The sequence below is a fragment of the Myotis myotis genome, unplaced genomic scaffold, assembly GCF_014108235.1.
Source record: "Myotis myotis isolate mMyoMyo1 unplaced genomic scaffold, mMyoMyo1.p scaffold_m19_p_3, whole genome shotgun sequence".
In the NCBI taxonomy this organism is placed as follows: domain Eukaryota; kingdom Metazoa; phylum Chordata; class Mammalia; order Chiroptera; family Vespertilionidae; genus Myotis; species Myotis myotis.
Genome location: NW_023416335.1, coordinates 196,941,399 through 196,956,099, shown reverse-complemented (window position 1 = coordinate 196,956,099; position 14,701 = coordinate 196,941,399). Strand labels below are relative to the sequence as shown.

General features: G+C 49.8%; 1 protein-coding gene across 16 annotated transcripts in view; it reads left to right on the top strand.

The window, feature by feature from the left end:
• ANKS1B (ankyrin repeat and sterile alpha motif domain containing 1B) overlaps positions 1-14,701 on the top strand; it is an 839,347-nt gene that overhangs the window by 822,569 nt on the left and 2,077 nt on the right. For all 16 annotated transcript variants that reach the window (XM_036299864.1, XM_036299863.1, XM_036299862.1 and 13 more), the window contains one exon: positions 13,470-13,637. In XM_036299864.1, the coding sequence (XP_036155757.1) occupies positions 13,470-13,637 (168 nt within the window). The remainder of the gene's footprint in view (positions 1-13,469; positions 13,638-14,701) is intronic.

The window sequence follows — 14,701 nt, the reverse complement described above, 5'->3', positions numbered from 1 at the left end:
CCTTATGGCCCTTTAAATACAGTTCCTCATGTTGTGACCCAACCATAAAATTATTTTCGTTGCTACTTCATAACTGTAATGTTGCTACTGTTATGAATCGTAATGTAAATATCTGATATGCAGGATGGTCTTAGGTGACCCCTGTGAAAGGGTCGTTTGACCATCAAAGGGGTCGCGACCCACAGGTTGAGAACCGCTGGCTTAGTCGGAAATTAGTCTTGTAACGATGTCCTCATGGTGTTGTACCTCTTAGAGTCCTATTTGTTATTAGGTCTAAAAACTAGCCCATATATTACAAACTTGGAAAATGAAAACAATTCTAGAAAACAACAAGTGTTCCCGTAATACACACACATCTTCAAGATGGTACAAATTGAATGGCATTCTGCATTTGAAGCAGATAGAACAGATATGGCTGTAACCAGAAATACTTCGGAATCAGAATTCTAAAATGTCACTTTAATTTGACAGTTCTCTGTTCAGTGTGTTTGAAATATACATAAAGAATTGTATCAACCCTAGCCCATTTGGCTCAGTGGATAGAGTGTCAGCCTGCAGAATGAAGGTTCCCGGGTGAGATTCCGGTCAAGGGCATGTGCCCGGGTTGCGGGCTTAATCCTCAGTAGGGGGCGTGCAGGAGGCAGCCGATCAATGATTCTCTCTCATCATTGATGTTTCTGTCTCTCCCTCTCCTTTCTCTCTGAAATCAATAAAAATATTTTTTTAAATGGTTTCTTACCCCAAAAAAGGAATTACATCGATACTGCAGTGTAATATATTCTTGGGAGTTCAATGTCAGGGATAAGACTTCTTGAAACAGTCTGTTTGAGTTCTGCCAACCATGCATGGACCACACACCACCACAATGCAAAATTTACACCATTCTAAGGTATGTCAGACTCTACGGTAGATCATGCTAAGGTATGATCCAGAGCATGGGTCACTCTGCATGTGGCTCATTCCTTTCAGCTTTTGAGGCTTGAATGTTCATGTGCCTTTAAACAATTCCTTCTATTTTAGGAGCCCTGGGGAGACTGGTATAAAAGTTACATGTGGTAACAGTAAGGGCTGCAAAGCAAAGCCCTCAGAGGCGGCTCCTAATATCTCTGGATGTGTTTCTTTGCATGGAATCGACCGTGATGATTAAAGTCATTTCAGGAGTAGGTTTCTGGTGACGTAAGCATATTCGTGTGAAATGCAGTTGTCTCTTTAAGCAGCAAAATTCCATCCTATCCACCTCTATTTTGGTTTGCAGGAAACCCCTTTCCCTGTGGCAGTCGGACTGCTGTCATGGGAAGAACAGGCAGGTCAGAGTTCACACCCCCTACAGCTCCCCGTTCCCTGGTCTTAGACAAGCTGTAGGACTTTCCTGAGTTGATATCCTTGGTATATAAAACGGGTCCAAGGATTTACACCTCAGGTTTTCATGGGGATAGAAATGAAGGAACATTGTAGAGTGCCTCATAAATAATAGGTGTTGGACGTGAGCTCCATTTCCACCTGTCTGCTCTCCTCGCCTGCCGACATTACCACTGACAGACAGCCTGGCCCCTTTTTCTGCTAAGAGACATAAGATAGAGTTGCCGGAAGTGTATTTATGGTCCAAAGGTTTCCCATTGCCCTTGTAAAAGAAATGAAAGAATAGGAAGCAATACATAAATAAAACAGGACTCATAGAAATCATCGACTCTGCAGGCCTCAAACTGGCGTATTGCCGCCATTTGTTTTCACTGAATGTCAACATTAATATTCCGGTACTTTTTAGGGTGAAGTCCAGCCTTTTCTTGAGTATTGTAGCATTTTTTTCTAAATTAAAAATATTTAATTTGCCTTCATAAGAGTATCCAAACGTTATTCTACATTTGAACTAAAAATGATACCCATGGACCATCTGCCCCCTTGAGGTTTTTAACTATATGCGTACGCGATACGAGAATACTGGGATGAAACATGGGGGAAAAGTAGTTTAGTGTTTCGTTTTAAGATCAACGTGATATCCCTAATCCATTTGGAAATCGTGTGGAGAATGGCTTCGTCTTCTATGTCTTCGTCCAGATGTTTGACTTCATGTAGATATTCACTAGCTTAGGATTCCAGTATCAGCTCCAAATGATTTTCATCTCCCACCACAAAACCACCGTTTCAGTCCTCTGAACAGTTTGTCTGACTTCAAAAATAGTAAAAAGGCCACCAGCCTTGACCTGGGCCTTTGAGCGATTCTGAGATGCAACAAGCTTTGCTGGAGCTAAAATAAGCCTCTTTGAGCATGGATTTTGTATCTTTATGTAGGGCAGCTCCATATTCAGTCCAGTCTTGAAGCCTTAAAATTCTTTTGATACGAGTCAGTCCTCTGGGCTGCCCAAATGGCAAAGAAGGGAGGGAAGAATGGAAGGAGGGAGGAAAGCGAGATAGAGAAAGAAAGAGGGGGGGAGGAGAAAGAAGGAAAGAAAGATAGAAAAGAAAAAAGAAAAGAGGCAGGGATGGAGAGAGAGGGAAGCAAGAGAGGAAAGAAAATACTTTGAGTATACGTTTAATCTTTTAGCTGACACGTATGAATACATATACATTTTTCATTGCAAAGTTATTGCCACTTTGACCTTATAGACGTTTTATGGGTCGCATGATGTTTTTGAGTGTCTGCTACCGTCAAGAATATGTAGTGGCCCCTGGGATGCTTCCAGTTCATGGAGAGTTAGATTTGAAATTCAGAGCATTTTCCCACAGAGATCCTGTGACCTGGGAAGGGAGGCCCAAGCCCCTACAAAAGCTAGCATGTGAGCTGAACGTACTTCACTCACTCTGGGGCATGGCCGAGCGTCATGTGCTCAGACTCCGGGAGGGGTGCAGTGTGCCTCTTCCCAAGTGCTTTCGTTAGGCAGCCTTTTGGGGAGAGCACCTGCAGGGGTGGTGTCCTGCAGAACACATCTCAGGAAGTGTTATACCTACTGATCTCTAAGCCTGTTCCCATTTCTTAGACTCTGCCCATTCCGCTTGTGGTATTTTCGGTTTTAGATGACAGGTGGATGAAAAGACTAGAGCAAAGATGGCATGGGGGTTCCCAAGACAAAAAGCCAGCACCTCCCCACAGCATGCACCAGGCCTGCTTTGCCTTCTAGACTCGCAGTCTTGTGGCAGCTGATTTCCATTCACATGTCTAACCTGCTGGGCCCGGAGCAGACCGCATAGAACAAAAGGCTTCCCACCTTCCCGGCAGGGGAAACTTAGGGGAAGAGAGAGCAGTAGGATTGGGTAGAAACGAAGGGGGTGCTATGAGACTAGACGTGTGGGGTTCAAAACATGGATTCAGCAATGCTCTCCGCCACTCTCATCTCAAACTAGTGAAGGGGTGTTCCCTGCTGCTAGGATTACAGGGGGTTGGGGGGCTGAGGATTTCAGTGGCCACCAGATCCCAAGGCTACAGTGATCATCCTTCGAAGGCCACCATAGGTAAGGGACATATATATATTATCCTATATAATAAAAGGCTAATAAGGTCACATATGTAATACCTTAATCAATAAAGAAAAATAATTAAATAAATAAAATAAATATCTAATATGCAAAGTGACCAAATGGCAGAATGACCAGTCTCTATGATGCACACTGACCATCAGGGGGCAAACACTCAATGCAGGAGCTGCCCCCTGGTGGTCAGTGCACTCCCACAGGGAAAGAGCACAGAACTGGGCTCACGGCTGGTGAGCGCAGTGGTAGTGGCGGGGAGCGGGCCTAAACTGGCAGTCGGACATCCCCCAAGGGCTCCCAGACTGCGAGAGGATGCAGGCTGGGTTGAGGGACCACCCTGCCCCGAGTGCACAAACTTTGTGCACTGGGCCTCTAGTGTATGTATATTACTCACTCAGTTAGTCCAATTTCTAAGTCATAGAATCCAGGTAGATCAGAGAGACTTTGATGCATTCCCTGTGGGAGTATTGGGTCTATTTTTAAAAACTGGGAAGGACCTCATTCAATAGTTTTAAAACAGGCAAGGTTGTTTTTTAAACTTTGTTCATAGCCAGCATTAAAGCCGTGATTGTTGCTAGACCCTCGCTAATTCTCACCTCTCTATAAAGAGTATGTCTGCAGTCCTTCATAGTTTAACCATGCCCATTTTCCTCTTACTTGCAGCTCCCAAACCCTGTAACCTTCAGTGGGCAGCACGCGGTCGGCCAAACACACGGCCAGCCCACGGGGACGTGGGGGTGCGCCATGGCGCCACCTGCACACAGGGCCTGGGTTCTGCCTGGGAAACAGTCCCCAGCCCTCTCTGCGAAGGAATGAGGGGCACTAAACCCCAAGGTGGCAGGCAAAGAACAAATAAGATTCTTTCGGAGAAACTAAGATGGCGGCATAGGTAAACACCGGGAAATTGCTGCCTCTCACAACAATTGAAAATTACCGCAAAGGACAGAGCAAACATCATCCAGAACAACAGGAAGGCTGGCTGAGTGTAAATTCTACAACTAGAAGGAAAGAAAAGCACGCTGAGAGCCAGAGGAGCTGCAGAGGTGAAGTGCAGAGGTACAAGTGCAGAGGTACGGCCGGCTAGCGCGCGCGAGGAAAGGGGGTGGCACCTGAGGACGCGGCTGTCTTTTTGAATCACAAGCTCCCGACTGCTCTGAACTCCGGTTCCGGGAAGTCTCTGGGGACCCAGGACTCATACGGGGAGAAGCTGGTCTGTCCGGCAGCGGGCGAACTTGAAGGCGGCTTTCCCTCAGAGGTGCTTGCAGCAATTAGCGGGTCACTGAGACCCGCGACTCTGGGCGGAGAATCAGCCATAGCTCCTTGATCTGCCCTTTGATTCCCTGAGACCCCGCCCCACCCAGGCTGCGGCAGAGGCTTTTGCATGTGAATGTACCTAACTGCAGCCGAGCCAGGAAGACCCGGAACTTCCAAGAGAAGGCCCAAGGCCCCGCAGCAGCTTGCATTGCTTCACAGCTGAGCCTCTTCGTGGCTCCTGCTGTGTGGCCTCAGGCAGAGGCTGAATTAGCACCTCCTTAGATCCAGGAGCCACTGTACCCAGTGGTCAGAGGGAGACCATCCAGATTGCAACTCCTCAGATCCATAAGGGACACACTCAGGGAGCACCAAAGCCCCACTGAAGCAAGTCTTGCCCCAGAAGGGTGTCTTCAGCACAGAAGTTCTCCCACTTTAGACACAGCTGATTCTCACAGCCAATTGGCCTGGAGGTCAATTCCTCCCAGTGATCCTACAACAACCAAGGCACCAAGAGTGCACCAAGAGTGTCCACCCCAGGTAACTGGGGAGGCTGAGCCACTGGGCCCTACAGGACACCTGGCGCGCAGGGCCACTCTATCAACACAGGGAAGCTGCCAAAATGTGGAGACAAAGAAACAGGTCACAAATGGCAGAAATGGAGGAATGCAAACGATTGGATATAGAGTTCAAGGCCACGTTTATAAGGTTTTTCAAGAATTTTATGGAAACCGCCGATAAATTTAACGAATCCCTCAATAAGTATAGTGAGACCATGGAGGACATGAAAAAGGACCAACTAGAAATTAAGCATACACTGACTGAAATAAAGAATAATTTACAGAGATCCAGCAGCAGACAAGAGGATCCCAAGAATCAAGTCAAAGATTTGAAATACAAAGAAACAAAAAATACCCAACCGAAAAAGAAAAAAGAAAAGAGATTCCAAAAACATGAAGATAGTGTAAGGAACCTCTGGGACAACTTCAAGCGTACCAACATCAGAATTATAGGGGTACCAGAAGGATAGAGAGGGCAAGATATTGAAAACCTTTTTGAAGAAATAATGACAGAAAACTTCCCCTACCTGGTGAAAGAAATGGACTTACAAGTCCAGGAAGCGCAGAGAACCCCAAACAAAAGGAATCCAAAGAGTACCACACCAAGACACATCATAATTAAAATGCCAAGAGCAAAAGATAAAGAGAGAATCTTAAAAGCAGCAAGAGAAAGACAGTCAGTTACCTACAAGGGAGTACCCATACGACTGTCAGCTGATTTCTCAACAGAAACCATGCAGGCCAGAAGAGAGTGGCAAGAAATATTCAAAGTGATGAATAGCAAGAACCTGCAACCAAGATTACTTTATCCAGCAAAGCTATCATTCAGAATAGAAGGTCAGATAAAGAGCTTCACGGATAAGAAAAAGCTAAAGGAGTTCATCACCACCAAACCAGCATTATATGAAATGCTGAAAGGTATTCTTTAAGAAGAGGAAGAAGAAAAAGGCACTCTTACCATTTGCCACAGCATGGATGGAACTGGAGAGCGGATAAATACCACATGCTCTCACTCATTTGTGGAATATAATGAACAACATAAACTGATGAACAAGGACTGATCCAGAGACGGAGAGGCATTGATTGGACTGTCGGGACTTGGAGGGAAGGTAGGGGAGGGTGGGGGTAAGGGGGAAAGATCAACCAAAGGACTTATATGCAAGCATATAGGCCTAATCAATGGACATGGACAACGGGGGGGTGAGGGCATGAGTGGGGGGGTGGGGGGTAGAGGGTAACGTGGGGACAAGGACACATATGTAATATCTTAATCAATAAAAAATATATTAAAAAAATAAATAATTTCAAAAAAAAAAAAGATTCTTTCGAGCTAGATTTTTCTCACGCTTTTAATTATCAAAACGGAAAGGCTTGTCCTGTTGATGATAAAATTATTCATCTTCGTTTGAATAAAGTTCAAAACGTACAAAGAAGGAAATTCACCCACAGCCCCCACGCGCCGTGGTAACCACTGGTAACACGTGGATACATCGTACCTCTGTTTCCCACGCACGTGGACAGATGCCACCCGGCTTTGTATGTATACATATGTTTTCGCTTACAGTCTTTTCTCTAGTTTTTTTAAATGACTCAGTTTTCATTTGAAAGGGCTGCCCCGTGTTCCACGTCGAGGCTCTATGCAGAGTACTTCATCAGACCCCTACTAATGAAAAATGTTAAACGCTATAATGAATGTTCTTGCAAACATGCCGTTGAACCCTTGAGCCCAAAAGATTTTCAAACCAGGAGTTTCCAACACAGACAAATCCTAGTGGTGCCCCAGTTTATATAAATTACCCATCTGGTGGTCAGAGCTTGTCCTAGGGGATAGATTTCCCACGGTCTCTACTGCGGTTTTTCTTTTTTTTTTTTTGGCCGACACCAGGGCAGGGGGTCATTATTCCATGCAGCTGGTCCTGACCTCAGCCTTGGCTGGTTTCATTGCTTATCTCAGCCTGGAGCTGAAATACAACTTGAGGCCTACATGTTATCTCCAGGAAGGAAAGGTCAGGGGGTCCAAACCACATGCCCAGCCATATGCTAGGGGAGGAAAACTCACCCTGGGGGCGAGGTCCCACCCTACAATTGATTTTCTGTTGCTAGGCACCCGGGGCTTTTCACCCGGGTGACCTTCTATACCTGGCCCGTTATCCTTGCTCTGCTCACGTCTGTCCAACTGCCTACAGTGGGTACAGCCTGTGACTGGGACGCAGGAGGACAAAGGGGGGGCGGGAATTTCTCTGTCTCTCTATAAGCCTCTCCTTCCCGCCCGCCCCCGCGCCCCCCCCACCCCCCCCCATCATTCAGCAAACACTTCCTGGGCCCTTACTGCAGGCCAGGCCACAGGGACTGAGCCCTGACACAGGGGGCAGCTCAGCCCGCATCCATGGGGATGTTCAACTGCAGTCCTGCCTGCCTTACGGGCCCACGGCAAATACAAGCAGCCCACACAGTCTCCAGTTTGCAAAACAAAAACAAGGTTGCATCCCTGGATGATAATCAGGATCTATCCTTAAAGCAGGATGGCTCCTCAGCTTCCTCTGCTGTAGCAATTCTTCATCCACCGATTAAAGTTCCTGGCGGGGGGAGGGAAGGTCAGTGCTTCGGTGGGCAGTTGTCCCCATTAAATCATGACTCAGAGCCTCTGCTGGACACAGTGTTGCCTCTGGTAGGGCCTGCAGGGTGAGAATCCCTGTGCTGGTGGCTCGTGTCCAGTCACAAAGGACACCCTTCGCTGTTGGCTGCCTCTCCGCTGGTCCTGACGTGAGACCCAGGCCACTGGCATGCCCTCCCCCAACCCAGATGCATCGATCTCCCGGAGCTTCTGGGTTTAATGTTTTCAAGTGGTCTTTTTTTTTTTTTTTTTTTTTTTTACAGTTTGCAGAAGTCTTTCAGCTTAAGCGTGGTTCTAAGCCAGTGGTTCTCAACTGTGGCTGCACATTAGAACCACCTGGGAATCTTTTTAAAATCCTGATTTCTGGGCCTCATCCTCCGGAAATTCTGTTTCTTTGTTATGGGGTGGGGCCACAACATTAGTAACAAAGAAACAGAATTTCCGGAGGATGGGGCCCAGAAGTCAGGATTCTAAAAAGATTCCCAGGTGGTTCTAATGTGCAGCCACGGTTGAGAACCACTGTTCTAAGGTGTAGTGGCCAAGAGCAGGGCCTGCCAGAACTCCTGGACTCCAACCCCAGCTCATCCAGGTGCTGGCTTCATGAGCAAGTTATTTAACCCTTTCTAAGCTTAATTATCCCACAGGCAAAACAGGAATAATAATAGCCCATGGCACGGGCTGTCGGGATTAAACAAGTCCACCTGTAGAGCACAGTAAATAGTCATTGTTGTCTGGTATGGCCATTAAGTAACTGTTGCCCAGAGTGATTCTCAGAACAACCCAGTGAGGTGGGCACTGCGTATGTCATTATCCCCGTTTTAAAATAAGGAAACTGAGGCTCAGCGCATGCTCTTCCCAGTAATCACCCCCCACACCTGCACCAAACACCCCCGTACCAAACACGCGCACACCTGGGCCGCCTTCCTTCCTGGGTGGTCCATGGAAGGTAGAAAATACTCAAGGCCAATCGCCAGAGTAAGTGTGACTCCAGAAAGAGACTCACTGGAAAGGCCAACGCAGGAATTTTCCAATAAGCGAGGAGGGGCAGGGGGAGCGGAGCCATGGTCGGAGACAGCCGAGTCTCAGCGTTGGAGAGACGGGAGGTTAGTGAGTTTGCATTTATACCCAAGGGAGATCGTAACTAGACATGAGAGCGCAACTGTGCCACCTAAAAGGCCCTGCTCCAGCTCTGTGGCTTGTGGCCTGTGGGAAGGGACACCTTAGTGTTCGCTGTGCCCTGTGACCAGGATGGGTGGAGGCGTCAGCCACTTCCCTGCAGCCAGGGCTGGAGCCGAGTCTCAGGACTGGCCTCCTGTGGCCGCACACAGTTCACCCCACCCAGCTCTGAGACTGAGGCGCCTCCTCCCGCAACCTGGACAAGGGTCCCGCCAGCCTTCTTCAGGACTGCATGGTGCTCCAGTGACCTGTGGGTGCTTACACACCACCCCAAAAGTTGATGGCAGAAAACAACACCCTTTCAAAAAATAGATATTTATGTGGATTTCAGAGAGCAAGTGAGAGGGAGAGGGAGATAGAAACCTCAATTATTAGAGAGGATCATTGACCAGCTGCCCCTTGCACGCCCCCTACTGGGGATCGAGCCCGCCCCTCCATCCCCCCCCCTCAGAATGTGTCCTGGCCAGGAATCGAACCATGATCTCCTGATTCATACATAGGTTGATGCTCAGCCAATGAGCCACGCTAGCCGGCTACAACACCCGTTTTATTATGTTTACAATTCTGTGAGTCAGGAATCTGGGCAGAACACGGCAGTTCTGCTCTGCTCTGCTCTGCCCGGCAATACCAGGGGCCTCTGCGGGGGTGGCTCAGGTGGCTGCAGGTGCTGGGGCAGCTGGACGGGGACCCTCCCCGTGTGGCGTCTCCTGCAGCTCCAATGTCGGGGGGCACTCCTCCCCTCGGTGTGTTGAGCCTGGGCCGGGATGGCTGCTGTTGATCCCCGGGCAGCCTCCCCACGGCCAGCTCGGACATCCTCGCAGCGTTGCAATCTCAGGTGTTCAGACCTCTTACCTGTGGCTGGTTGCCCTCAGAGCCAGTGTTCCCAGAGGCCCAGGGGAAGCTGCCAGACTCCCTACAATCTAATCTTAAAGGGCCAGCGTGTCATTCCTACTGCATCCTGCTATCTGGGAGCCAGTAAAGCCCATTCAGGTTCTAGGAGGCGGAGGAGCAGCTCGCCCTCTCAGCGGGGAATGTGGCAGCCGGCTTGGAGACCAGCGACCGCACGGGGAGGGCTAGGAACATGGGCTTTGTTTGAGTCACAAACATCAGTTCATACCACAGCTCGGTAACCTTCTAGCTGTGTGACGTCAGGCAAGTGACTTAACCTCCCTGAGCTTCAATTTTTTTTATCTATAAAATAAGGATAGTGATATTCTACCACAGATGCTTATGGTAATGTTACAGAAGACCGGAGAAAAACCAAGCACCGCTTAGAGAAATGGAGTTACACTTTATTATTATTACGCAGAAAAAAATGTCTTTCAAATTCTGAGCAAACAAAGGAAGAAGCATTCTCTTTTTATATCTTTTCAGGCCTTTGTGTATGTTACTTTTGCAGATAACTTGTAACCTTGAGTACGTATTATATCTATCAAACACCTGGCATGAGAATATTATCAGTATCAGCGTATCAGCCCCTTCCGTTAGCTGGCTAGCTTGCAAGGTCAGACAGTTAAGTTTTTATCTTTTTCTATTATTCAAACTAAAACAGCTATTTTACAGAATAAGGGACTATCTAAAAATAACAGAGTTTACAATGACAGAGTTTATAGGACAAGGGACTATCTAACAATAGCAGAGAATTTCAGACGGCAGTTTTTATACAAGGTGGAGGTTACTATGCTTCAGTAAGACTTAGATGAGATCATTGTAGGGCTGTGCACAGTGCCTAATACCAACTGAGTTCTCCCTGCGTAGTAGGCACACTACGCAGAGTAATAACGAAGTAGTGTTACTCCTCTGGTTTGCCATTTTGCTATTCCTTCATTCTGCCAGCATCTGCTAGGTGCCTGCAGTGTGCCAGGCACAGTCTCGGGCTCGGGCCTCCCCACAGGGGCAAGGACAACATGTTGCAAGCAGAGACCAGTTGGGCTTTCAGGTTTTTAATCAGTTCCTGGTATTAGAAAGCGGTGTCAGTGGGCTAGCCAATGCCAGCCGGCATCGTTGGGGAAGCAAGGGCTTGTCACCTACACCTCTCGGCTATTTCAACATTATCTTTGGCCTCATCCCAGTAGACTCTCCTGCTCTCTCCCCTTTTTAAGTGGGAGGGTGGGGGGCAGGCTGTTACTAAGGAGAAGCAGGAGAAATGAGTCTGCCCCCCCGCCCCCGGGTCGGAGTGTATCCCAGGTCCCATCTGACCAGCATGTGTCCGCTTAGGGCCCTGGCATGTTGGTGGCACAGCACTCAGCATGCCACCAGCTGCTCCTTGCACCGCACATCCATGGGCCCTCCCTGACCTCCGGAATCCATACCTCACACACTGAGAAGAGAAAGTATAGGAAAGGTAACAATGCTCTGTATCCGATACATAATCATGAAAGAAGAGCTCTGCAAAGCATTCTAAAATAACGCAGAAAGCAAAACGTCAGAGAGAGTGCTGGCCAAACTAGGAGAGGCCATTTGGCAGGCAACCTCCGCCCCACAGTCTGGTCTCCGTGTCTTTATTTGAGCAGCTTTCTAACACCAGGAACTAATTAAAAACGAAGGGGCAGAGCTTCTGACCCAGCACTTTTCGCAACCTTTACACGTCCCATAATAGGCCTGTGGAAAATCGCACTTGCTCAAGTGACCATCTTTGACTTTCACGTGAAGACACTGGAGCTTTAGGAGCTCCCACTTGGAGGAACTTGTTTTTAGGTTAATGATAAAGGAGTTCACACTCACGAAGCTCGCTGTTCCCGCATCTGAAAGCTGATGGTGTGGAATCCCTGAATCGCCGGCTTCCCCTTAACTGACCCAGAGCACAGATGTCTGCTACGTATCCCTGACAGCTAGACTTCAACCATCGCCATGGTCGACGACCAAGTCCAAGAGCCCACGACTTCCTGCGGAGGCTACAGAAGTCAGCAGCCCCAGTCCGCCTTTCAGAGCCCAGGAGTGTAGGCAGCGGGAGGGCTCAGCCCTCCTCCACTATCATTTGTTGGTGCCTTACTCATTTTCCAGTCTGACTCATCCTTGGAGGCAAACAGGCTCGGTGTTCATTGCAGGAAGTGCCTGGCCTGCTGTGTGAGGTTCACCGTCTCCAAGCAGCCCACACCTGTCCTGTGGGGCCATCATTTCCCAACAGGTAGCTCCAAGGAGAAGACATTCCCTGTCAAATTAACTCTTGCGCCCAAAGGCGTTTCTCCCGTTCGGGTCTAAGACCGAGCCAGTCTGGCATTGGTCGGAAATGTGGTCGATCCAGAAACCCATGGCCCTTCCACGTGGCTTCTGAAAGCCGTCCTGCATTGCCCACTACGTCTCATCAAGTGGGATCAGCACCGAACAGTCCTGAGACTCATGGGAACTAAGTTATTCTCTGTGCTCAATTGGGGAGAACAGGAGAGGGGGGGCGGGTAGATCGCGTAAGCAGAACACTCTTTCTGTGGTTTTGAAAAACTATGGATAGATGTCCAGGGACATTTATCAGAATGAAAACTTGGGACAGACTGACAGCTCTCTGTGACCAATGGACGCCTCCTTTGAATGGGCTGTGACCTCAGGGGGTGTTGTCCAGACCCTGCCTCTTTGGGGTCAGACAGTGTCCTGTTTTCTCGGGGAGAGCAGGCAGGGTGGAGCTATTCTCAGAAGAGAAGGCAGAAATCAAAGATTCACACCGGGAGAAGAGAAAGGGAAGCTGGAAGTCGCCTGGAGGGAGTGATTGAAGGTCTGAAGGAAAGAGCCTTCCTCCCGGCCCGCCTTGGCACGGAGCTGGGGCCTAACAGAATCTCCTGTCTCTTGCTGATTTGATGATAAAATATGGAGTGGACCCCCCCGGGAGAGCAACCGCCTGGAGAAGTAGATGGATAATTGGCTCTGCTGGCGTGCTCGCTGCTGGGCCTGTGAGCCGCCCGCCAGCATGACTAACGCCTCTCCCTCCGCCTAAATTAGATTCTGATTGTGTTTCAGCGATGTTCACTGAATCGCAGATGTTGGAGGTAAAAAGATCCAAACTTCTGAGGAACACCTCCCATGGAGCATGCGGGGTTGTCACAGGCACGGCTGGGCACTCTCAGGCATCAGGCCAGAGGCGCCCCCTCCCTTCCCGGCCTGGGGAGCAAGCCAGCTGCCCACAGGGGCTCTGAACAGAGCTGGCTCCGGGCCAGCGGGTGGGGGCGGGGAGAAGTGGGAAGTAGGCTCCTTAGCTCGGCCGTAAGCAAGTGCCTGGCCTCGGTGACTAAATCCTGGTGTAGACCCTGAGTTGGGCCCGGAGTGTCCCCTTCTCCGCACATCTGCATACTCACTGCCAGGGCAGGTGGAGTGGTTCAAGGTCCCCGCCGGTTCACCCCCACAGACTCCTCAGCCACTGGACTTCTCCAGTCCGCAGTGCCATCATCGTAAACGCTTCCTGGTTTCTCTTGCAGAATTTAGCCTACGAAATCATCCTGACGCTGGGACAGGCCTTTGAAGTGGCTTACCAGCTCGCACTGCAGGCCAGGAAAGGGGGCCATTCCTCCACGCTCCCAGAAAGCTTTGAGAACAAGCCCTCCAAGCCCATCCCCAAGCCCCGCGTCAGCATCCGCAAGTCCGTGGTAAGTAGAAAGGAAGCAGATGCTGGGGAAACCTGGACCAGAGCGGGAGGGGCTGCTCCCCGGGTGCCTGCGGGTTGGGGTGCCGGTTAGACTCAGGGCCTGCCTTTCTTCACCTTTTCCTTGGCCTCCTCCCGGCACATGTCTGCCATCCTCTCAGCCCAGTTCCTGGAAAGCAGGGGGGACCATCTGCCTGAACCTGCAGGCTCCCGAGAAAACACCACCCCCTCTGTCTCCTCTGGCAGCCAGGAGGGGCTGGGCCCTGCTGCTGTCCTTGTGAATCTTTTCTGAAGGTCCCAGTGTGGGAACAATGTTCCCTGAGCCTCCGGGAGCCATCCCACCGGGGAAGCCTCCTCGAGCCCTTGGCCTGTAGGGAGGTTGGCAGAGGTTCACGGTGAAGGTGACTCTACCCAGAGGGAGCTGGATGCACAGGCCTTGGGCAGTCGGAGCAGAGCTGCACCGACTTTTGAGTTTGGGGTTTTGGGAAGTCTAGATGGCTGGCCCCTGGCCCCTCCTCCTCGTCCTCTGCCTTCCTCCAGGAATCTTCTCCCCTGCCCTCCCAGGAGCTCTGCAGACACCCTGTCTTACAGACTTGCATGCCTCCAGAGCGCCCTCCTCTGGTAGTAGCAACACCCAGAAGCGGAATGCCCCCAGCCGGCTTCTGCTTCGTATGACCCCCTAGAAACACAGGGCAGGCCTGTCTTTCCATCTGTAACTCCCTCCGCTCCCACCAACCCCTGGCCCCAGGGCCCTGGGGGAGATGCAGGATTTCTAATGTTTGTGGAGGGGCACCTCTCTTTGTGACCTTGTGATAACCCTTGTGACCTTGTGGGTTCTTGTTGGCAATCTTCTTTTTGGCCTCTGCTCCTGTCACCATTCTCGGCAACATCAATGTCCCTGGGGTGGTCCCTGCCCCAGGCCTCTGTGTTCCTTGCCAGCTTACTCTGGGGCTCCACCCGCCTCAGCCATCACACCATGCTTATCACCGGCTCTTAATTCTGTGCAGCATTTATAAATGGAGATTTACTGTCTCTCCTCCCCTACAAAAAATATGAGTTACATATTCA